The 24,443-nt window shown below is 46.0% G+C and overlaps 2 protein-coding genes across 3 annotated transcripts in view; both read right to left on the bottom strand.

The window, feature by feature from the left end:
- WNT11 (Wnt family member 11) overlaps positions 1-9,365 on the bottom strand; it is a 114,498-nt gene extending 105,133 nt beyond the window's left edge. Inside the window, exon 1 of the mRNA XM_032219696.1 lies at positions 9,351-9,365. Coding sequence (XP_032075587.1) covers positions 9,351-9,365 — 15 coding nt within the window. The remainder of the gene's footprint in view (positions 1-9,350) is intronic.
- Positions 9,366-10,470: 1,105 nt separating this feature from the next.
- Positions 10,471-23,174, bottom strand: THAP12 (THAP domain containing 12). Of its 2 annotated transcripts, none has more exons than XM_032220265.1 (5): positions 23,007-23,174; positions 14,851-14,971; positions 14,397-14,504; positions 13,431-13,467; positions 10,471-12,701 (listed from the first exon to the last, which is right to left on the bottom strand). In XM_032220265.1, exons 1-5 carry the CDS (start codon positions 23,093-23,095, stop codon positions 10,759-10,761), a joined length of 2,298 nt encoding a protein of 765 aa, XP_032076156.1. In that variant the 5' UTR covers positions 23,096-23,174; the 3' UTR covers positions 10,471-10,758. The 2 variants fall into 2 exon arrangements, with proteins under 2 accessions (XP_032076156.1, XP_032076157.1); XM_032220266.1 differs by lacking the exon at positions 23,007-23,174 and adding an exon at positions 15,963-15,991.
- Positions 23,175-24,443: the final 1,269 nt, after the last annotated feature.

Here is a 24,443-nt window from a genome sequence, read left to right as displayed (position 1 = left end):
TAGACCAAGCAGGCTGGCCTGAGGCAGGCATTTGCAACCCATTTACTCCGGGTTGGAATGTCAGGCGGAGAAAGAAGCCGCAGCACGGGGAAAGGAGTCGCGGCCGAGAGTCCTGGGATGCGGGAGGCACAACAACACGCCTCTCCTGCGCGGCTGCGTCTGCTGCTGCCAAATTTTTTAGGGTCGTTCTTGGCTCACCATGGAGGCCAACCTTCCCGTGGACGAGCGAGTTGTCAAGTGAATCCCTGTAGTTGTTAAGTTAAGGGTTCCTGCTGTGAAGGGAATCTGGCTTCCCCATTGACTTTGCCAACCAGAGGTTTGCAAAATGGGGATCGCATGATGTCCCCGGGAGACTGCAATCGTCCTAAATACATGCTCAGAGAGCACCAAGGGCTGCACACTGCTCCTCCTCCTCCTCCTCTTCCTCCCTGAACCCCATCCCCTTCTAGTTCTGACGATGTTCCCTAGTTGGGTCATGAAACGTCTGCAAGAAAACCACCAAGCTCAGAGAGCATCAAGGACCCCAGTCCTCTTCCTCCTCCTCCACCCTCTCCTCCTCTTCCTCCTCCTCCTCCTCCTCCTCCCCTCCTCCCCTTCCTCCTCCTCCTCCCTGAACCCCATCCCCTTCTAGTTCTGATGGTGTTCCCTAGTTGTGTCATAAAACATCTGCAAGAAAACAACCCAGCTCAGAGAGCACCAAGGACCCCTCAATTCCTCCTCCTCCCCTCCCCTTCCCCCTCCCCTTCTCCTTATCCTCCCTTCTGCAAACCCCACTCTCTTCTAGCACTGATGATGTTCCCTAGTTGGGTCATGAAACGTTTAGAAGAAAACAACCCAGTTCAGAGAGCACAAAAGACCCCACAGTCGTCGTCCTCCTCCTCCACCACCATCCTCTCCTCCTCCTCCTCCTCCTCGTCCTCCTCGTCCTCCTCCTTTCCACAAACCCCTGACTCCCTTTTAACTCTCATTATGCTTCCTAGTTGGATCATGGAACGTCTGCAAGAAAACCACCATGCTCAGAGAACACCAAGGACCCCACAGTCTTCCTCCTCCTCTTCTTCCTCCTCCACAAACCATCCCCTTCTAACTCTGATGATGTTACCTAGTTGGGTCACGAAACGCCTGCAAGAAAACAACCAAGCTCAGAGAGCACCAAGGACCCCAGTCCTCTTCCTCTTCCTCCTCCTCCTCCTCCTCCACCCTCTCTTCCTCTTCCTCCTCCTCCTCCTCCTCCTCCTTCCCTCCTCCCCTTTCTTCTCCTCCTCCTCCACCACCCTCTCCTCCTCCTCTTCCTCCTCCACCCTCTTCCTCCTTCCCTCCCTCTCCCTCCTCCACCACCCGCTCCTCTTCCTCCTCCTCCTCCTCCTCCACCCTCTCCTCCTCTTCCTCCTTCCCTCCTCCCCTTTCTTCTCCTCCTCCTCCACCACCCTCTCCTCCTCCTCTTCCTCCTCCACCCTCTCCTCCTCTTCCTCCTTCCCTCCCTCTCCCTCCTCCACCACCCTCTCCTCTTCCTCCTCCTCCTCCTCCTCCTCCTTTCCACAAACCCCTGTCTCCCTTTTAACTGATGATATTACCTAGTTGGGTCCTGAAACGTCTGCAAGAAAACATCCAGGCTTAGAGAACATCAAGGACCCCACAGTTCTCCTCCTCTGCTTCCTCCCCCCTCCTCTTCCTCCTCCTCCTGCTCCTCCTCTATACAAACACTTCTCCCTTCTAGCACTGATGATGTTCCCTAGCTGGGTCCTGAAACGTCTGCAAGAAAACCACCAAGCTCAGAGAGGACTCCTGCAGTTCAACCCTGAGCTACAAAAATATCCCATTGGAATCACATGATTCACTCAGCAACCACAGCAAGAAGGGTCGTAAAACCAGGCATGACTTGCTTAAGGACCACATCGCTTAGCAACAGGTGTTCCAGTCCCAATCCTGGTCATAAATCAGGGACCAGCTGCGGGGTGGATTAGGGGATGCTGAGTAGCTAATCCCTAACTGCAAAGGTTGGATTGCTCCCTTCGCAGGAATGGCGTTTGGCTCCATGGAAAGCCTAGATTGGCTTCGGCTACTGACCCGTGTAGTTTTCCAGTTCTTTGGCTGAAAACCGAGCAGTTCAAATTCCTGGCCGAAATCAGGGGGAGTTGTCCCTGAAAAATCCCCCGGCGGATGGCTAGAAAATTAAAGTTTTTCTTCACCCAGACGCTCGCCAAGTTCCAAAGTGAGACAGAAGGAGGAGAAGAAAAAAGAGAACTTTCACACCCAACACAAAAGATTAGAGGGTAGACAGAGAAGACAGAGGGTAGGAGTAGGGGAGAAGTAAGGGAAGGAAGAAGCGGAAGGAGAAGAGGAAGGAAGGAAGTAGAGAAGGAAGGGAGGGAGAAAAGAAAAGAAAGAGAAAATAAGGTGAGATGTGGAGGAGAGGTAGGGGAAGAAAGTGGTAAGGAGAGGTGGGTGGGAGGGAGAGAAAGAGAAGAAGAGGGGGAAGAGAGAGAAAGAGAAGGAGAAGAAAGAGGGTAGGAGTAGGGGAGAAGTAAGGGAAGGAAGAAGGGGAAGGAGAAGAGGAAGGAAGGAAGTAGAGAAGGAAGGGAGGGAGAAAAGAAAAGAAAGAGAAAATAAGGTGAGATGTGGAGGAGAGGTAGGGGAAGAAAGTCGTAAGGAGAGGTGGGTGGGAGGGAGAGAAAAAGAAGAAGAGGAAGAGAGAGAAAGAGAAGGAGAGAGGGTAGGAAGGAAAAGAAAGAGGGTAGGAGTAGGGGAGAAGTAAGGGAAGGAAGAAAGGGAAGGAGAAGAGGAAGGAAGGAAGTAGAGAAGGAAGGGAGGGAGAAAAGAAAAGAAAGAGAAAACAAGGTGGTGTCTTAGCAGGTGCGAAGGCTGGTAAACAAAGCATTCCAAGCTATACCTTATAACCTTTTAAATGGAATAATAATAATATAAGAATGGCAAAGAAAAAGAATAATTATGTGAATGTATATCTATAATCTGTATGTAAGAGAATAAATGACAGTAAAAATATAAAGCACAATATAGGTAAATAATATCTGGTCATAAGTAGCTAAGTATAAATAAATAAAGAAATGTACATAAAAATGGATAACGAACAAGGAGATTATGAATGCAAGATAGAAATATATAGAAGGGAAAACACTAACTGCAAAGAAACCGATTCGTAACTGCGGTATGATATACGATGGAACTTATTGTTCCTATGTTGTTTTTAAGTTATGTGGTTATTTTTGTTAATGTGTTTATGTGTTCTGTTGATGTGCTTATGTGTATAAAATAAAAATTAAAAAAAAAAGATTATTCTGGCTATTCTGCTGCCCTTGCCAGCTCCTTTCCAACCTCTGCGTTCTTCCATCTGGTTTCAGAGGCTTTCTAGGAGCCCTGGGGAAGGCAGAAAACGGCCCAACATGCAAACCGGAAGTTTGGGAACAGACTTCCATTGAGCCATTTTTTTAGGGAAGCCTCCGGAGGGCAAAAAAACCGGCCAAAAATCAAGGCCACAAATCAGCTGGTCAGCACTCCCATGCGCACTGGCGCTGACAGGGCAAGGCCTCGCATTGCCATAACTTCACCATCCCGGGCGTTGGGTCTCGTGCTGGGGGGAGGGGTTGGACTTGATGACCTCCAAGGTCCCTTCCAACTCTGATCATCGAATGTAAAGAACAGCCCTGGCCTTTCAGGGAGGCAAAGAAATGTGACCTCCTGCTCATTTGGAGGAGAAAGGAGGAAGGGGAGGGGGTGGCCTCCCCTCAAACACACACACACACACACACACACACACATTTAAAGCCAAGCATTTGGAGATAACTCCCTCCCTACCCAGATGGGAATCAGAGAGCGAGCAGAAGTTTAACATTACTGAGAATATTCATGAAATCCCTTCGCAACAGTCCAGCCCGTTGATGTGATCCGTAAATTTTTATCTCAGCCTCCACTTCCCTAGTTTCCAGGCACTTTCCTTGTTTTTTTTTAAAGTTTTTATTTTACACACATAAGCACATCAACAAAAACAAACACATGACTTAAAAACAACATAGGAACAATAAGTTCCATCGTATATCATACCGCAGTTCTGTATCGGTTTCTTTGCAGTTAGTGTTTTCCCTTTCTATACCTTTCTATCTTACGTTCATAATCTCCTTGTTCGTTATCCATTTTTATGTACAATTCTATATTTATTTATACTTAGCTACTTATAACCAAAGATTGTTTCTCTATAATGTGCTATATATTCTTACTATCATTTATTCTCTTACATGCAATTCTAGGTATACATTCAATATCTCAGGGGTTGCCACAAAGAAGATTTGGGAGTCAAGCTATTCTCCAAGGCACCTGAGGGTAAAATAAGAAGCAATGGGTGGAAACTAATCCAAGAGAGAAGCAATTTAGAACTGAGGAGAAATTTCCTGACAGTGAGGACAATTAGCCAGTGGAACAACTTGCCACCAGAAGTTGTGCGTGTCCATCACTGGATGCTTTTTAGAAGAGATTGGACAGCCATTTGTCTGAAATGATATAGGGTCTGCTGCTTGAGCAATGGGTTGGACTAGAAGACCTCCAAGGTCCCTTCCATTATTCTGTTATTCTGCTTTGACCTTTTCAGTGGTCCAGGGCAGGAATAAATGTTTGAAAGAGAAAATGACTACATTTTTCCCACAGCGGAGAAAACGAAAAGGATATTTAATTATATATATATTATATAAAAAATATTGGGTTTCTGTCTGGATGGTCTCTTGTGATGAGCCGAAGACAGAGAGTGGAAGTGTGACCTTCCTCCCATATTTGGGCATACCAGGGGTTGTGACTTTAAATATATACCTCTCACCCTGGCTGGCTGATAAGGAGTTGAGCTCTGTAGCTCAATGGTTAACACATCTGCCTAAGAGGCAATAGAGCACAGGTTCGATTCCCAACAAGGGTGTGGCTAGCTGATGAGAGCTAAATAGCTTGAAATAGATCTATACTAGTCTCCCTTTATTTATTTATCAGCATAAATATAACATATATATACATATACATACATATACATATACATATACATATACAGATATAGATATATATACATACATACATACATACATACATACATACATACATACATACATACATATATATCCTTCTTTTCATCAAACTAGACATACCCAGTTCCTGCCCCCCAACAAAACCCTTTCTATTAGACAAATGTGAATTCCTCCTATTCGCCTTCAGCCAAGGCCTGGCAAACAGTCTTTCAAAGGTGAATTTATGACCACCGACCTTATCTAGCTTGGAAAGCTGCCCTGTAAATATTGTCCAAACGCCGTGCTGTGCAAGGAAAGACTTGGCACAGAGTCTCTGAGATTCACGGACAGATCTTCACACTCCTGAAACGAAGGAACGAACGAATTGTTTCCTGCAAAAGCCCCCTCCCCTTTCGCTCCTCTTTTATTTCCTACGGGAGGGGCCATTCACCGTCCACCTGTGGCTTTACTCCCAAGTCGACCCTGATTTCTCAGCTGTTCTTTTCATCTGGCGCGCACTGGGAACAGGCTCCAGCTGTTCTTCTGCCTCACTGATGTCTGACTCCGAAGGCAGCTGATAACTGTCAGACGGCCTTGGCCCCCTCTCTGCCTCCGACACAGAGCCCTCATCGAAGCCTTCCCCTGACTCCAAGACTGGCCCATGTTCCTCCCCAACCTCCTCACTGTCTGAATCTGCCACCAGCTCCGCTGGTGGGCCACCAGAATACAGGTGTGGATTTTGCCAGATTTCGATGCTCGAATACCAATCGTGCGAAACCGAAGGCCCGGAAAGACTCCGGAATTGGCAGAGGAATTCTTTTTATTATTATAGCTAGATGACTTGTCCAGCAAAAGAAGCCTCCGAAATGCCCTTTGTCTCCTTCTACACATCATCCGTGAACTTCATGGATGTACTCCATGTAAAACATCATCCATCCATGCTTCCCTAACGCTTCCCTCTTCTGGTTACGTCAACATCGGTCGGTAATATCATCCGGTCCCATCTGGATTCGACTCTTGAAAGGTTCAGCATCCAACGGCCATACCAGAGACAAACAAAAGTGGTTATCCGCTAAGGAGAAATTGCCTGAAATTGAGAACGATTTATCGGTGGGACGGCTTGCCTCCAGAAGTGCTGAATGCTCCAACACTGGAGGTTTTTAAGAAGAGGTTGGATAGCTATTCATCTGAAATGTTATAGGGCAGCGATGGAGAACCTTCTTTGGCTCGCGTGCCAAAAGCGGGGGAAGCACCGGGGGGGGGTGTTGCACGCAGGAGTGCCACACCCATAATGCCATGCGCATTACCACAGCATGCATGCGCACGCAACCGGCGCTCCCCCCATTTTTGGCATGCTTTTTTCGTTCCCTGAAGCCTCCGGAGTGTGAAAAACTGACCCTATGGGCAAACCGGAAGTTCGGGAACAGACTTCCGATTTGCTTGTAGGGACGGTTTTTGCTCATAGGACTGGTTTTAATCCTCTGGAGTGTTCAGGAGCTGAACACCCCTGAACTGTAATTATTCTATTCTATTTTATTCTGATTTCTATGTTCCGTTCCATTCCATTCCAATATTCTATTCCGATTTCTTATTCCACCCCATTCCAATATTTTATTTCTATTTCTTATTCTATTCCTTATTGCATTATTGTATTCTATTATATATTCTATTTTATTCCTTATTTCTATTCTATTCTATGTTCCATTCCACTCCAATATTCTATTCTATTCCTATTTCTTTATTCCATTCCATTCCAATATTTTATTTCTATTTCTTATTCCATTCCATTCCACTCCAATATTCTTTACTATTCTGATTTCTTTATTCCACCCCATTCCAATATTTTATTTCTTATTCCATTCTATTCTATTGTATTCTATTCTATTCCTTATTTCATTATTCTATTCTATATTCTATTTTATTCCATATTTCTATTCTATTCTGTTCCATTCCACTCCAATATACCAGTGGTTCCCAAACTTGGCAACTTTAAGACTTGTGGACTTCAACTCCCAGAATTCTCCAGCCAGCTCTGTTCTGCTGGCTGGAGAATTCTGGGAGTTGAAGTCCACAAGTCTTAAAGTTGCCAAGTTTGGGAACCACTCCAATATACTATTCTATTCTGATTTCTTACTCCATTCCATTCCAATATTCTATTTCTTTCTTATTCCATTGTTTTTTATTCCTTATTTCTGACAAGCAAAACAGTGGGGAAGCCAGATGGACTTCACAAGCGTTGTTATTAACTTAACAACTTCAGTGATTCATTTAACAACCGTTAATACAGTCATTAACACGCTCTGATGCTAAGGAGTTCTACTCCCCCTTCCCACTTGAAAAGAACTCTGTTCCAATTGCCAGTTGCCTTATATTAACATGCTCTGTTGCTAAGGAGTTCTACTCCCCCTCCCCACCTGAAAAGAACTCTGTTCCAACTGCCGGTTGCCTTTTATTAACACGTTCTTTTATATGTATATATGTGTCTCTCTGTGTGTGTATTTATATACATACATACATATATATATATATATTATATATGTTTTCTGAGGTCCACATTTGAGGGGTGGACTAGATGATCTTGGTGTTCCCTTCCAACTGCACCAAGCTATAATTCACTTGTAAGATAATAGCTAAAGGGAAAGGAGCTGCAACAACAAATATAAAAGAGAAAGAGTCTGGACATGACCCATTCCTTTGGGATAACAGATGGGTTTTTGAACTAAAATTCCCTTGAAAGTTTTATATTTCATTGGAACTTTCCACGAAAGTAAATCCATTTTATTTCACTTGCTCTTGGAATTCCCTCCTGTTATTATGCCATGTCCCCAAATACGGGAAATGTGGTGAGCAGAAACCTAGAGGAGGGGGAGAGAAGGGGAAAAAAATAATTTATTTAAAAGGGATTTTTTTTTTTTAAAAAAGAGAAATTTACCAATTCAGCTTGTGAGTAGAAAGATGAGACTCTGGTGCCATCTAGTGGTTCATTTGACAACATCAGAATAACAGAATTAAGAAGGGACCTTGGGAGGTATAGGATAATAGAATAGATTCAGAAAATTTGAACAGGATAACAGAATAAAACCTAATATTTCTCATCCTGTCATGCACAACTGGCTAGGGAATTCTGGGAGTTGGAAGTCCACCCATCTTAACAAAGTTGGAAGGGACTTTAGAGGTCTTCTAGTCCAACCCCCTGCTTAGGGAGGAAACCCTACACCACTTCAGATAAGTGGTTATCCAATTGAATTAATTTTTCTGTCGGGAAATGTCTCCTTATTTCTAGCTTGGGTCTGTTTTTAATGATCTTCCACCTCTTACTTCTTGTCCTGCGCTCAGATGCTTTGGAGTTGAACCTCCCCCCCTCCCCCAATTCTCTGGGACTGCCCCTTTAAATATTGGAAGCATGGCTGGCTGGGGAATTCTGGGAATTGAAGTCTCCCATGTCTTGAAATAGCGCAGGTTGAGAATGCAGGATGGCCAGATTGAAGAAAAAAGACTTAACAGTTATTACAAATGAAATCCTCTTGGAGAAGAAAGGGGGGTAGGAAGGAGGGAAGGAGGGAGGGAAGCAAGGAGGGAAGGAAGGAGGGAAGGAGAGAAGGAGAGAAGAAAGGAGGGAAGGAAGGAGGGAAGGAGAGAAGAAAGGAGGGAAGGAGGGAATGTAGGAGAGAAGGAAGGGGGAAGGAAGGAGGAAAGGAAGGGGGAAAGGAAGGAGAGAAGGAGAAAAAGGAGGGAAGGAAGGAAGGAAGGAGGGAAGGAAGGAAGGAGAGAAGGAGGGAAGGGGAAGGAGGGAGGGAAGGAAGGGGAGTAGGAGAGAAGAAACAAGGGAAGGAAAGAGGGAGGGAGGGAAGAAGAAGTAGGACCGTTGTAAGATAAGATGGATCTATGGGATGTTAAAAAAGCAACCTTCAAGTATATTGTTAACAGTAGGGAAAATTGTTATAAATACATATTATTAATAACAGTTATGAGATCATATAATTGTGAATGTATATATGAAATTGATAAGATAAAATAAATTTATATTTAAAAAAAATCCTCTTGGGGTTGAACCCAACTTCAAAATGATTTTTATGACCACATCTTTGTTGGTTTGGGGGGGCAACGATACAGGGCATCGTTCTCGACTTACGACAGGTTGCTTAGCAACCGCTCAAAATTACGACGGACCCAAAAAGAGGCATTTCCAACCCAGATTCGAAGTTCTGTGGCTGAGTCATCCTCCCAGTCACATAACCATATTTTGGTGAGCTACTTAATTAATGACCAACAACTTACGACCACAGTTCTGGGCTCCGTAATGGTCGTATGTCGAGGATTATCGAAGTGATTTCACCGGTTAGGAAATTTTACTTGGAGATAAACCATGGTCTTCCATCCACACCCCAGGTTTAGCTTCCAAGCCCAATCAGAAAAGCAGCGATTCCTTTACTGTTACAACCAACTGCTCACACCAAAATAGCAAATTCACATTTTATTTCTGCATGGAAAGAAACTATACCAAAAAAATTCATTCCCCCCACCCCTTCCTTCTTCTTGTTATGGCCAAAAATATTTCCAAAATGGGTTTTTTTGTAGCAATTCTACATTTAAAAAAAAATTCCCCCAAATTTCAGAGCCCGTGGTTCACTCGTTGGCCCAAGTTTTCGTGGAAGTCACTGCGCATAAACAGTAAACCTAGATGGCCATCGATTTTAGCTCTTTGCAAAGTCTTAGTTTTCATAAGAGAACTTAAAATTCATTTGTGGAAGGGGGGAAAACCCCTCCACTGTCTTCTGTATGGGTCGAACTCGGTTGGGAAAGAGACCGAGGAGAACAAGTCAACCAAACCTCGATTTAATAAAGTGGGCTGCGATTCTGAAAACAGTCCCGGAATTTCTTTTTCTGAAATAACTTTAGAAGCCTTGTGGAAATGATAACTTAGTTCAGCTAACTGGGTCAATAGCAATAGCAGTTAGACTTATATACCGCTTCATAGGGCTTTCAGCCCTCTCTAAGCGGTTTACAGAGTCAGCATATTGCCCCCAACAACAATCCGGGTCCTCATTTTACCCACCTCGGAAGGATGGAAGGCTGAGTCAACCCTGAGCCGGTGAGATTTGAACAGGCGAACTGCAGAACTGCAGTCAGCTGAAGTAGCCTGCAGTGCTGCATTTAACCACTGTGCCACCTCGTCAGTCCCCAAGTTGTGTCCAACCTTAGTCAATTTGAGACTTGTGGACTTCAACTCCCAGACTTAAGACTTGTGGACTTCAACTCCCAGAATTCCTCAGCTGTAGCTGGCTGGGGAATTCTGGGAGTTGAAGTCCACCAGTCTTAAAGTGGCCAAAATTGGACACCTCTGGTCTAAAACCTTATAAGAACCTCAGGCCTTTTCCCCTGGCTCCTAGCAAAGGATTGAAGAGATGGAAAAGTACATTTCCACAGCATAGCTTAGGTCGAATTTACATCCTTCTTTTTTGGGCCTGGGATTTGGGGATGGAGGAAAGAAATTAACGATCAATACACACTTTTTTTTCCTTAATGAACTGGCTTTTCTTGGCAATAAACCAAGGACGAACTGGAGCGCTTTATGCTCAGAGAACAAGACCTCAACTGGTAAATTATCTGCAGCTCCTTTCAAGTCAGGCCTGCAATGTAAGGGGGCCTACTCTGATGTTTTACTTCAAGCGGGGGCGCTAAATGGACCCTTATTATTATTTTAGAAGGCCAAATGATGTATCTCAACCATGCTGGCGGACCGCTCCCCCCCTCGCTCGTTTTAAGTCTCTTGGGCCGCTTCGGAATCGCGGGACGGAAGAAACTCCTCTTGAAATTCCGCTTTCTCCGGATAGAGTTTCATGTAAGTGTCCACCATTAAGTCCAAGTCGTGCTTGATGTCAAAGTTTATGTTCAACAGGGCGAGGTTATTGGAGCGCTGCTCGGTCACCGTGTTCTTGAGGTAGGCCTTCAAACGCCGTCGGCCGATCTCGAATTTCTCGCTCTCCACCTTCATGATGGGCAGGATGCAAAGGACCTTCAACAACGAGTAGACGTTGGGGAAGAACTTAATGTCCGGCAGATGGAGGGTCTCGTAGATGGTGGTGGGCAGCTCGATGTCCTTCCCACGGTGTTTCCACTTGATTCTCCAGCAATGAAGCTCCGCGGAGAGAGTATCCGGGTTCGTGAGGTCGTTCTTGTACATATCGGCGTGATGTTCCTCGGAGGTGTTGAATTTGAGCTGGCCCATGACCGAAGGCACTAGAGACAAGCACTTGAGGGCCTTCAAGTGCTGTTCTGAGAAGATGTCCTTCAACTCCTGGATGATGTGTTCCACCGTCGGGATGCTGAGGGCTTCTTTGTAGTAATTCTCCGGAGTGATCTCAGTATCCATATTTCCTTGTTGGGCTCGGCAAAACTTCCCGGGCAATTTAATGGGGAGGTCCAGCTTGGAGGCCAAGTTGGTGGCTTCCTCAAACCAGAACTCATGATACACCTCGATGTTCTCCATCACCTCGTTGAGGGAATGCAGGACGGCGGTCAAGCTGCTGGCCGCGAAGAAAACGTCGGACGTTTGGCCCTGGAGATTCTTCCCGAAAGCTCTGGTGAAGGAGAGAACGTTCTTGATGATGACCACTGTGACCACAAAGTCAAAATTCGCCAGGGCCATGGAGAGAATGCTCGCTTGTCCCACCAGGGAGCTGTTCCATGCTACCGACACGTCGTTGACACCATCCAAGCAGAGCACCAGAGCTTGGAGAAGGTCAACCATGATCTCAAAGCTGTCGTGGCGTCCCGTCCAGTGAGAACGGGCGATCTCCTTCAGCAAATTCCCTTTCTCCTCGCTGTTGTGGAAGAGGACGGAGATAATGTTGTCCAGCCCATCCAACATCTGAGGGGATTGCAGAAAGAACAAGCAGACCTCTTCCATGGTTCCCAGCGCCGCCGAAATGCCCAGAACGGGGACCGATTTGGCCAACCACAGGTTCAAGGCACATGAAGAAGACAATGTGTAAATGGCCTGAGGATACTTTTCCAAAATCCGCGTGGCCACGGTCTTCATTTTAGACGCAAACCCGCTGGAGACGAAGTAGGCCTGACCTCGGCAATACTCCATGTTTAAGCCCCACTTTTCGGTAATGGTGGTGTGGAACTTCACTGCTAAGATTTCCGGGTCGGCTTCATAAGGTAGGAAGCCGACAAATTCTTCTCGCAAGTTGTGAGCATCGTCCACAAATCTCACCAGGAGGGGCAAGTAATCCTCGCCGGCCAAGTCCACCACTTCGTCGGTGACAATGGAGAAAAACTGGGAGTCCCTCACCTCCCTCAGCATTTCTTCGCGCACACAATTCTCACAAATCTCCAGCATTTGCTTCTGCTGGGTTTCGGAGCAGTAGGCCAAGTTCACGGCCGTGGTCTCGAATTGTTTCCTCAGAACTTCGTCTCCGGAATTGATCCGGAATTCCAAGAGGGCTTGGAAATTATCCGGGGTGAAAATTCCTTCGGGAAGTTCGTCGGCGTTGTGGCCGTCCAGAGGGATGTTTTGTTTGCCCATGAGGATTAAAATCTCGAATAACGATTTGAGGTAATCCTTGTTTTCCCGCTCTTCTTGGGTTAACGGGAGGTCGTCGTTGGTCGGCTCTTCTCGGCCTTCTTCTGAGGCAGGGTTCTGGACATCCTTCTTGGACTCGGAGTTGGTCTTTTCTTGTTCGAAAGTTTCGTCAACTAGGGAAATGGGAAGAAAAAGTTTATTTAATACTGACCCGCTAAGGATACCAAAATATTGTCTTCAAATGACTGAGATGTTAAAGCACTTCAGTTGTTTAGTTTAGTTTAGTTTAGAAGTTTATTTGTATGCCGCCCTTTTCCCTGGGGGGACTCAGGGCGGCTCACAACCAAAGGGGAGGGGGAAACAAACTTTTAACATATAAGGCAATACATAATTAAAAACACAACATTCATAAGTTGTGTTACTTATTTTGTTTTATCCCACCTTATTACTATAAAAGTAACTCAAGGTGGCTACGACATACAGTGCTTACTACACCTTCCTCCTTTTCCCCACAACAACCTTGTGAGATTGGGGGGGGGGAGAAGAGAGAGGGAGGGAGAGGGGTGTGTGTGAGAGAGATTGGCTCGAAATCAGTCAGCTGGTTTTCGTGCCAAAGGCGGGACTAGAATTCACTGTCTCACTGGGGATTGGCCGAGAGTCAACCAGGGGAGGAGGGAAGGGAAAGAGAGAAAAAAGTGGGAAAGGAAGATTGTTGGCCAAGCAGGTACAAAAACAGCCAGGGAAATGATTTGACAGCTGGGAAACAGGTTTGAAAGGTCAAAAAGCTAAACTTCTCGTTCCAGTGACCGACCCAGATTGGATCCTAAAACCATTTCACTGCCCATTGTTACTGATGTACTAACCCGATTCTTAAAAAAAAACACCAAGTAATTGAAACTTACTCTTTTGCTGTTTTAATGTTCGTATTTCCTCTTCACTCTGGGGAATGAAAAGGGAGATGTTTTTAAATTCACCCATTTGAGAAGCAATTGAAGCACAATTCAAAGAAATTCTGTATGCATTTTCTGAACACTGACTGTTTGGATCAGAAGGAAGGAAGGAAGGAAGGAAGGACAGGAGAGCGAGGGGGGAGGGAGAAAGGAAGGAGGGATGTACACACAGTAGAGGGGGGGAAGGATGTACAGTCAGCAGAGGATGGAGAGAGAAAGAAAGGAAGAAGGGATGTACAGGCAGGAGGGACAGAGGGAGAAAGGAAGGAAGAAGGGATGTACAGATAGGAGAGGGATGGAAGAAGAAAGGAAGGAAGGGAGGGATGTACAGACAGGAGAGGGAGAGAGGGAGGAAGGGAAGGAAGGATGCAGACAGGAGGGACAGAGGGAGAAAGGAAGGAAGAAAGGATAGACAGACAGGAGAGAGAGGGAAGAAGAAAGGAAGGAAGGGAGGGATGTATAGACAGGAGAGGGAGAGAGGGAGGAAGGGAAGGAAGGATGCAGACAGGAGGGACAGAGGGAGAAAGGAAGGAAGGATAGACAGACAGGAGAGGGAAGAAGAAAGGAAGGATGTACAGACAGGAGAGAGAGGGAAGAAGAAAGGAAGGAAGGAAGGAAGGGATGTATAGACAGGAGAGGGAGAGAGGGAGGAAGGGAAGGAAGGATGGACAGACAGGAGGGACGGAGGGAGAAAGGAAGGAAGAAGGGATGTACAGATGGGAGAGGGAAGAAGGAAGGAAGGAAGGAAGGACTGATTCTTTGAGACCTTTTATTAGAATGTAGAACTCAACTCTGGGAGTTGAAGTCCACACATCTTAAAATCGCCACATTGGGGGGGAAAAAAACCAAGATTTAGAAGACAGACGTCACTTTGAGAATTTACCGTCAGCGATCAATGCAGCCGGAGCCAAACCTTACCAGCTCTTTAATCCTTTTGCGGTGCCTGCTGTGTGGGTTGTTCAAATGGCTGGTCAAGTCGAATATGGTGGGCACGGCATTGTCCCGTAAAACTGTCCTGTAGGGGCTCTGGAAAAGAAAAAGAAAGAGAAAAGGAACAGGGAGAAGAGGGGAGGAAAGGGAGAACGAAGGGAAGGGAGGGAAGGAAGGAAAAGAGGGGGGAAAAGAAAGAGAAGGGAAAAGGGAGAGGAAGGAAGGGAAGGGGAAAGAAGAGAGATTTGGGTAATCTGTTATTTTTATTTGCTCTCCCAATTTCCATTTCCATTCATGTTATACTCCAAACTTGAGAACTTTTAAGACTTATGGACTTCAACACCCAGAATTCCCCAGCCAGCTTGGCTGGCTGGGGAATTCTGGGAGTTGAAGTCCCCAAGTCTTAAAATTCCCAAGTTTGGACACCCTTCCTCCCACTTACGCTCCGACATATCATAGAGGTCTCGAAATGCTCTGCGCACAGCCGGTAATGCTTGTTCAGCTGATCGGGCGTCTTATCTTCCAGATCAACTCTTCGGCAGTTCTCAACCCATCGCTGGCACCTGCAAAAAAAAAAAAAAAAAAGAGAGAGGCAGTTAATTCACATAAATCTAAAACGATAAAATCTGAGGTAGAGCTCCTTTCCATCTATCCATGTTCCATAATTTCCATCTCCAACCACACTCAGGTCACTGTCAGTATCCACAATTATCTTGCCTCTTTGTTCATTTTTCCCTTGGGTTTTTAGGTCTCTAATTTCCACTTTTTCCATTTGCTGGCTATCGTCAATTTTTCCATCGAATTTTACTGCATTGCAATCTATATTTTCCAATCTCTTTCTCAATTTTCTCTGTTGTTTCTAATAATTTGTGAATTTCAAACATAGTCTGTTGTAATGTTATGGTTTCTTTTTGGTGTTGTGCCATTCTTCCAACCAGTAAACACTGCCACTCTAGTTTCAAAACAAGGTTTTGTTTTCACTTCTGTCCAGCTGCCAAAGAAGCATTCAAAGAGCACCTGTATAAACAACTCATGCTCTTCTCCTTATCTCTTCTGTAAACAAGCTGAAGCCTTTGAAGTGCAAAGTCAGCATGATCAAAGAGAAAAAAGAGAAAGCATTTCTCATTTCCAGGACTCAACCTCCAACCTCCAAGTGGCAGTGCAACTTATTCTCCCCTCTAATGTTACTACCCTCTTTATATTCCTTTTATATCTTCTTTATATTCCAGGCTAAAAAATAATAATAATAATTCTTAAATGGGGCAAAATAAAGAGAAAAACCCATCCAAACCAATAATATAAAAATAAAGAAAAAGACTTAATCCATAAGTTAAAAAAAAAAAGAAATAGAAGAAGAAAAAACAATACTTTCACTTTAAAAAGTAGGAAATATTCGCAAAACTTCCATCCATAAAAGAAAATGAAAAAAAAAAGGATAACACACTGTCCAATATAGCTTAATTTCGCCGCTTATTTTCATTTCTTTGCAAGTTTAATTTACCTTTGATTTTTTTGGGGGGGGCAGTCTCTTTTATAACAATAAAATTTCCTCACCAGATGGACACACTTTCTCTTTCCGCTTTCCTCCCGTTGAGGAGCTGTCCCAACTTCAGCAGCTTTTGGCTGCGCTTCTGTCGCCAGCAAGAAGAGATTCTCTTGGATCAATCAGGGACTTTGCAATGTCCCTGAGATCAGCAAGAGGTACTCTTCCCTGTCACCGTCGCTTCGGGACGGTTTAGGTCCAAAAGGATCGTCCAGCAGCAAAAGTATCGACTGCGATCTTGGACTTCTGTCAGCTCCTGTCTCCATATTAACAAGATCTGATGTTAAGGAGTTAGACATTCTACTCCCCCTCCCCATCTGAAAAGAACTCTGTTCCAACTGCAAGTTGCCTCACATTCCGTTACCTCAGTTGAAACTGGCGATCATTCTACTCCTTCACTCAGAAGCGGTCTGGGGCTCCTTATAGTACTAAAAGTCGGTACCTCACCAAAATGTCTACGCCTTCCACCAATGGAATGGCTACTGGACTCAAGGTGGCGGGAGAGATATTCCCTTAGGTCAGTGGTTCTCAACCTTCCCAATGCCGTGACCCTTTAATACAGTTCCTCATGTGGTGGTGACCCCCAACCATAAAACTGTTTTCGTTGCTACTTCATAACTGTAATTTTGCTACTGTTATGAATCGTAATGTAAATACCTGATATGCAGGATGTATTTTCATTATTACAAATTGAACATAATTAAAGCAAAGTGATTAATCTGCCAATCTTGGTTGGGGAGAAGATCAGGCAGGCTGGGATTTTCCAGGATAAAACGACCTCCCTGCCTTCCTCCCTCAGCAGTTCGTGGTTTACATGAGTTTCACTTTATTAAGTTTACTTTGTTTTACATTCCGTTCCATCCACCCACCCAGTTTTTCTTTCCTTCTTTCCTTCCATTCTTCCCTCCCTTTTCTTTCTCTTTCTTTTCATTCCTCCCTTTTCTTTTTTTCTTTCCATTCCTCCCTCCCTTTTCTTTCTTACTTTTTCTTTCTTTCCTTCCATGCCTTCCTCCATCCCTTTTCTTTCTTTTTCTTTCTTACTCTTTATTTTTCTTTCTTACCATTCCTCCCTCCTTTTCTTTATTTCCATTCCTCCCTTCCTCCCTTTTCTTTCTTTTCATTCCTCCCTTTTCTTCTTTCTTACTTTCTTTCCATTCCTCCCTCTCTTTTCTTCCTTCCTTCCTTCCTTACTTATTTACTTTTTCTTTCCTTCCTTCCATTCCTCCCTTTTCTTTCTTTCTCTTTCTTTTCATTCCTCCCTTTTCCTTTCTTTCTTTCTATTCCTCCCTCCCTTTTCTTCTTTCTTTCTTTCTTTCTTTCTTTCTTTCTTTCTTTCTTTCTTTCTTTTCCTTTCTTTCCTTCCATGCCTTCCTCCCCTTTCTCTTTATTTTTCTTTCTTTCCTTCCATTCCTCCCTCCCTTTTCTTCATTTCCATTCCTCCCTCCCTTTTCTTTCTTTCTTTCTTACTTTCTTTCCATTCTTCCCTTCCTTTCCTTTTTTCTTTTTCTTTCTTTCCTTCCATGCCTCCCTCCATCCCCTTTCTTTCTTTCTTTCTTTCTTTCTTTCTTTCTTTCTTTCTTTCGAAGCGTTACAACCAGGCGTGGGAGCACGTAGCAGTTAATTCGTGAGAGCAATCGATTTAACACAGATTAAGAAGTTGCCCTTTAAATGGGATTTTAAACGGAGGCTTAAGCTACATCGAACTGTGCTTCCGTCCTGAGTGGAATTCCTCGGGACGGAAGGAATGGGTGGGCGGGGCCTGTCCTCCTCTCCTCTCTCCTCTCTTGCCAGCCCTTCCCGGGGGCCAAAAAGCCTCCGAGCTCAGTTTAGCCCGCAGGACAGGACCAGTGGCAGCAAAGGCAGCGTCCAGGCCCAAGGCGGCTTGAATCCCGGCATGTGCCTGCCTGGGCGAGAGCCTGTCCCGCCGGCTGAAGTGGGTGGCCCGACTGCCCCGTCGGTCTCCTGTTCTCTGGCCGCCTTCGACCCCCCTGTGCAAGCAGCTGGGCTGAAGCGGCACCGCCAATAGCGCTTGCTTCGGACGTCCGTCGGAGCCGAGGCTAATCCGCCACCCAGAAGGACCCGTCTCTCTCCCCCTTCAGCGCCTCGGCCTTTCCCTGGCGTGAAGACCGGGCAGAGCGGCGTCTAGGCTGTGCCCGGAGCCGACTGCTTCGCCACCCAGCGCTCTTTTTTTTTTTTAATGAATATTTATTTTCATTTTCATAACACACACACTCACATGTATACTATACATAGCCCATATCATATAGCATTAAATAATAATCACATCAGTTCCTCTTGTCAACAATGCCCAGAAAAATAAAAACCCATTATAACTCTTCTGCTCTCCATACACCTCTTTCTTCTACCACCCTCCAACTTTCTATCTTCCTTCCATCATCCTTTCCTACTCTACTTCCCCTCCCTTTCTACTGCTCCTCTTTCTACAACCCACTCCTCCTTATCCTTCTCATCTTCCCCCCTTACCCTCCCATCCTTCCATTCCCACCTTTCTTCTCCCTTCTGTTTCCCACTCCTCCTCTCCTTGGTGTATTTCCGCTACATGTCAATATGCTTAACATATCCTAGTTTCAAAGAAAAAAATAGTAATAATAATAGTAATGAAAATATAAGAAAAAAAAAAACAGTATACAAGTGGGGTCAAATTACATTAAAATCTAACACGTATCCCTCCCCCGCACCCTCCCCCCCAAAACCTACCCCCCCCCGACTTCCCAGAACCCGTACACGGTATAGATTTTTAACAAACACAGTCTGAAATATATTGGAAAAAAGAATAAGAAATTAATAACATCTTTACATTGAACTTAGCTCCTCCTTGCTAAGCTAACTTTAAACAATTTAAATCATTCCTGATCTTAAGCATAAGCTATCTGGAATTTCTTAATCCCGTATTTATTTTGTATATAATTAATCCATTTTTTCCCAGTCTCGTTTATATCTCTCATTTGAGTGGTCCTTAAGATATGCCGATATTTTAGCCATCTCGGCTAAATTTGTGACTTTCAATGTCCATTCTTGGATTGTAGGCAAGTCTTCCTTCTTCCAGTATTGCGCCACCAACAGTCTTGCCGCCGTTATTAAGTGCAAAATCAAGTTAATCTCTACCGCTGTACTGTCGGTAATTATACCTAAGAAGAATAACTGAGGAGTAAACTTTATCCAGCGCTCTTCATGCACCTTCCCCTTCAGGACGCGCTCCTGAGCATGGGAGACGCCGGTGGAGGTGGATGGTCTTAAGCGACCCCTACGGGTCGGTCACCCCCCAAAGAGGTCGTAACCCAGAGGTTGGGAACCGCTGCCTTATGTGTTTCAATCACCGACGACGATTGAGCCAACGGATTTTGAACCGAACTTCTCCTGCAGAGCCCGATCACATAGCTTTGTCGGAAAGAGTGGGTAACCAGCGAGTAAAATATATTTTAGCTCCTGGGAAGTTTCACAGACCAACAGCGTGTAAGCTGGGTGTTAAAACAGGAGGGTTTAATTTTGTACGGGGGAGTGGAGGTGTCCTTAACTTACAATCGTTCACTGAATGGGTTCCACCACAAAACCGCGCTCGATTAAACCACGTCCGACTAAACCGCGTAGCTGACATCATCAACAGGGCGACAACAGCGCGGAGACAGAAGCACGCTGTAAACGCTAAACCTAAAATTAACCCCTAAACCTAAACCTAACCCCCCTAAACCTAATAGCAATAGCAATAGCAATAGCAGTGGACTTATATACCGCTTCATAGGCCTTTCAGGCCTCTCTAAGCGGTTTACAGAGAGTCAGCATATTGCCCCCAACAATCTGGGTCCTCATTTTACCCACCTCGGAAGGATGGAAGGCTGAGTCAACCCTGAGCCGGTGGGATTTGAACCGCTGACCTGCTGATCTAGCAGTAGCCTGCAGTGCTGCATTTAACCACTGCGCCACCTTGGCTCTTCAATCCTAAACCTAACCCTAAACCTAACCCTTAACCTAACCCTAAAGCTAACCCTTACCTTAAATTGAATCGGCTTGCTTTCAAAGCGCTATTTAAAGCGCCCTTCTTTCTCCGCGCTGGTTGTTGATGACGTCAGCGACGCAGTTTAATCGGGCGCGGCTTAGTCGAGCGCGGTTTTGACGGGTCATGCGCTGAATGACCCTTCAAAGTACAACAGTGCGGGGAAAAAGGGACTGATGCCCCCTTTTCACACTTAACAACCATTTCAGCATTCCCACTGAACTGAAAAAAACCTGACTTACGGCCCTTTTTCACGCTTACGACCACTGCAGCATCCTCACATGGTTGTGTGATCAAAATTCAGACACTTGGCAACGGATTCATATTTATGACGGTTGCAGTACGCGATTGTCTTTTGCGACGTTCGGATAAGCAGAGTCAACGGGGAAGCCCGATTTGCTTAACAATTGTCACAAACGTAACGGCGATTCACTGACCGACTGTGGGAAGAAAGGTTGTAAAACGGAGCCAAACTCACTTAATAACTGTCTGGCTTAACGACCGTAATGGCGATTCAGTGACTGACTGCGGCAAGAAAGGTTGTAAAACAGAGCCAAACTCACTTAATAACTGTCTGGCTTAACGACCGTAATGGCGATTCAGTGACTGACTGCGGCAAGAAAGGTTGTAAAACAGAGCCAAACTCACTTAATAACTGTCTGGCTTAACGACCGTAATGGCGATTCACTGACCAACTGTGGCAAGAAAGGTTGTAAAATGGAGCCAAACTCACTTAATAACTGTCTGGCTTAATGAACGTAACGGCGATTCACTGACCGACTGTGGCAAGAAAGGTTGTAAAATGGAGCCAAACTCACTTAATAACTGTCTGGCTTAACGACCGTAATGGCGATTCACTGACTGACTGACTGCGGCAAGAAAGGTTGTAAAACAGAGCCAAACTCACTTAATAACTGTCTGGCTTAGCAACAGAAATTCCAGGCTCAGTTGCGGTCCTAAGTAAAGGTTACACTTACACGTAAGTGAGCCTACTCAAAAGGACTAATGGTTAAACCTCTGTATGAATATATGTAATCCCCAACTACCTGGGATCTCATGACCCTGGGTTGCTGCAATGGTCATAAGTGTGAAACCAGGTCATACTGCGAGGAGGGCAGGAGCTGGGGTAAGTAGAGGTAGTCCTTGATTTACAACACTTTGTTTAAAGTTACAGCAGCTGTGGAAAAAGGCGACTCGTGGCTGTTTTTCCACACTTACAATCGTTAGCATCTCCACTCTCATGTGATCAAAATTCAGACTCTTGGGAATTGACTCGTATTTATGACCGTTGCTGTGTCCCGGGTCCTATGATTCCCCTTTTGCGACCTTCAAATTCAATGTGGGAAGCCTGATTCACTTAACAACCGTGTCACTCATTTAAGAAGTGCAATGATTCACTGAACAACCGATGCAAGAAAAGATGTTAAAAAGGGGGCAGAATAACAAACGTCCTCAGTTTGCAACAGAAATCCTGGTCATTAAGTGGAGGAACAACCCGTAACGGGGGCTCATCCCGTCCTGCAGCATGCAGGACTCGAACACGGTCAGCATCTTTAACCATTGAACTATCTTGTTCTCTTTGGGTTTTTAGATATGTATAAAATACAAATAATTAAAAAGTAATAAAGGCATAAATTAAAAAAAAACTTGAATGGGCCACGAGATCTTTTTCTAATGTCAAGTTCCTATGTTGGACTACAATACCCATTGCCAGCCTGGGTATTGCCACGTGTGCACCATGTTATTGCCTGTGAAAAAGGGGGTGGGGCCTGCCCCCCCATAGCTTTGCCCCACATTTCCAGGGATTTTTGACTCCAAAGCCCATTTCTCTTGTTCCCCACCCTGGAGATCTCTGGATTGTGGACTACAATGCCCATTCTCCAGCCTGGAACCACGACCCATGCCATCTGGGTGAGAAACAGATCTTGGGACCTTATTAGGAAATGGGCACTGTAGTTCTGGAAAACACCAGGGTAAGGAACAGGAGGAATGGATTATGTAGTCCAACAGCTCGGGGAATTGCAAATGGGCACTGTAGTTCAACTGTTTGGGAAATCCTCAGGGTGGGAAATGGGCACTGTAGTCTGATACGTCTAGTCATCGGGGTAGGCAATGGGCAGTCTATTCTGAAAGTTCTGGGGAACAGGAGGAATGGGCTATGTAGTCCAACAGGTGTGGGAAAGGGGAATGGATACTGTAGTCCAGCAGATCTGGAAATCTTCAAAGTGGAAAATGGGCATTGTAGTCGGATATGTCTAGAAATCAGGGTGGCAAATGTACTCCGAAAGTTCTGGATTTCAGGGTGGGGAACAGGAGGAATGGGCTATGTAGTCCCGCAGGTGTGGGAAAGGGGGATGGGCACTGTAGTCCAACGGACCTGCAAACTGGTCAAGCTGGAAAATGGCACCATAGCCGAATATATCTGGAAATCATCAGCGTGAGAAATGGGCTTTGTAGTTGGGCAGCTCTAGAAATCAGCAGGGTGGGGAGGAGCAGGAAAATGGACTACGTAGTCCAACAGGCATGGGAAATGGGAATGGGCACTGTAGTCCAACAGATCTGTAAACTGGTCAGGCAGGGAAATGTCACTGTCTCTGGAAACCACACGGCGGTGAGCAATGGGCATTGTAGTCGGCCAATGCTGGAAATCCCCAGGGTGAAAGAATGGGAGGAATGGACTTTGTAGTGCAATTGCTCTGGGAATGGACACGGGCACTGCAGTCCCACAAGATCTGGAACAAGGAGCGTGAGCCTGGGAGTCACGTGCAAAGAGGGTGTGGGTCAACCCTTTGCAAAAACGACTCCGGGCGTTCCGCAGCCCGATGGGCTTTGTAGTCCAGCCCCTTTAAACCCCGCCCCTTTTTCGGAGAGCGAGCCTCTGCCGGAAAAAGAACACTACTCCGCCCCGCCCCGCCCCAAACACGCGCTCGGGCTTCCCCGCGATGCACGCGCGGTAGAGCTCGACCCGGGTTTGCAAGCGCGTCACGTGGGAACGCAACCCCCCCTCCCCACTCGCACACGCGTGTGCGTGTTGCACACTCACCGGGCGGGGTCCCTCGGGAACCGGAAGAAAGCCAGGTCGCTCTGGGTGCTCTTGCGGGTGCAATTCGGGGCGGCGCAGAAGTTCGGCATCCTCGGGAGCGGCGGAGGCGGCGGCCCCTTTAAGAGCCCGCGCAACAGCGGCAGCGGCGGCAGGAGGACTCGCCGCCGCACCGCCTCCTTCCCATCAGGCACCGCTCCTCGGCCGCTCCGCCAACCACCATCGAGGCGGAGGCGCGCATGCGCCCGTCCCCGCTGCCCATCGTGCCCAACAGGGCGCCCACGGGCGCCGTTTTCTCCCCTACTACTACAAGCAGCCCTGGATTTAACGACCTTAAAGGAGCCCAGCGTTTGCGTCGTTAAGCGAGACGTTTAAGGGAACGGTGCACCGTTGGATCAGCTTCCTTGCAAGGGATGTCAAATGAATCACTGCAGTTGTTAAGGAACCATAGGCAGACCTGGTCTTATGACCACAAAGGAGCCAAATATTTGCGTCGTTAAGCGAGACACTTAAGGGAATGTTGCCCCGTTGGACGAGCTTCCTATGACCGCAAAGGAGCCCAACATTTAAGTCATTAAGCGAGACACTTAAGGGAATTTTGCCCCGTTGGACAAGCTTCCTACGACCGCAAAGGAGGCCAACATTTACGTTGTTAAGTGAGACACATGAGTTTTGCCACGTTTGATGACCTTCCTTGCCAGGGATGTCAAATGAATCGCTTCAGTTGTTAAGTAAGCACAGGTAGTCCTCGACATACAACCACAATTTGGCCCAAACTTTCTGTCGTTAAGTGAGAAACTTTGTTGAGTTTTGCCCCATTTGACGACCTTTCTTGCCTCAGCTGTTAAGTCCATCAGTACAGTTGATAAGTAAGTAACCTGGCTGTTAAGTGAATCATTGCATCTGTTAAGTTAATCATGGTTGTTAAGTGAATCTCTCTTCCCCTGTTGACTTGTCAGGTCGTAAGTGATCGCGTAAACCCGGGACACTGCAACTGTCATAAATAGGAGTCAGTTGCCAGGTGTCTGAACTTTGATCATGTGACCACAGGGATGCTGGAAAGGTCGTAACTGTGAAACACAGTCATGAGTCACTTTTTTCCGTGCCGTCGCAACTTTGAACGGCCACGAAACAAACTGTTGTAAGTCGAGGACTACCCGTACTACCACTGCCACCGGCTACGCCGCCTGGGTCTCAGGCAGCGTCGGCACACTCCACGCAGGTTCTATGGGCTTGAAATCCCTGCTGGGGATGATGGGGCTTAGAGTCCACACTTTTTGAAGAAGCTATGCAAATTTCAGAATAAGGAGCGAGTTTCCTACGGAGATGGATGGGAAAGGTTCTCCTCGCACATAGGTGCTATTCATTCCCGACTCTAGGGGGCGCTGCTTATCCCTGTTTCAAAGCCGAAGAGCCAGCGCTGTCTGAAGACGTCTCCGT

This window comes from Thamnophis elegans, chromosome 6 (genome assembly GCF_009769535.1).
Source record: "Thamnophis elegans isolate rThaEle1 chromosome 6, rThaEle1.pri, whole genome shotgun sequence".
Taxonomy (NCBI): domain Eukaryota; kingdom Metazoa; phylum Chordata; class Lepidosauria; order Squamata; family Colubridae; genus Thamnophis; species Thamnophis elegans.
Note: the sequence above shows the minus strand (reverse complement) of the source record. Positions and strands in the feature narration are given on the sequence as shown.

What these genes read in the sequence shown, in the direction of transcription:
- THAP12 (XM_032220265.1), bottom strand. Translation starts at nt 23,095, where the DNA reads ATGCCGAACTTCTGCGCCGCCCCGAATTGCACCCGCAAGAGCACCCAG. An exon ending in CCTCTATGATATGTCGGAGC is followed by an intron (nt 14,505 to 14,850) that starts GTAAGTGGGAGG and finishes TTTCTTTTCCAG; the next exon opens with AGCCCCTACAGGACAGTTTT. An exon ending in AACATTAAAACAGCAAAAGA is followed by an intron (nt 12,702 to 13,430) that starts GTAAGTTTCAAT and finishes CCATTTCCCTAG; the next exon opens with TTGACGAAACTTTCGAACAA.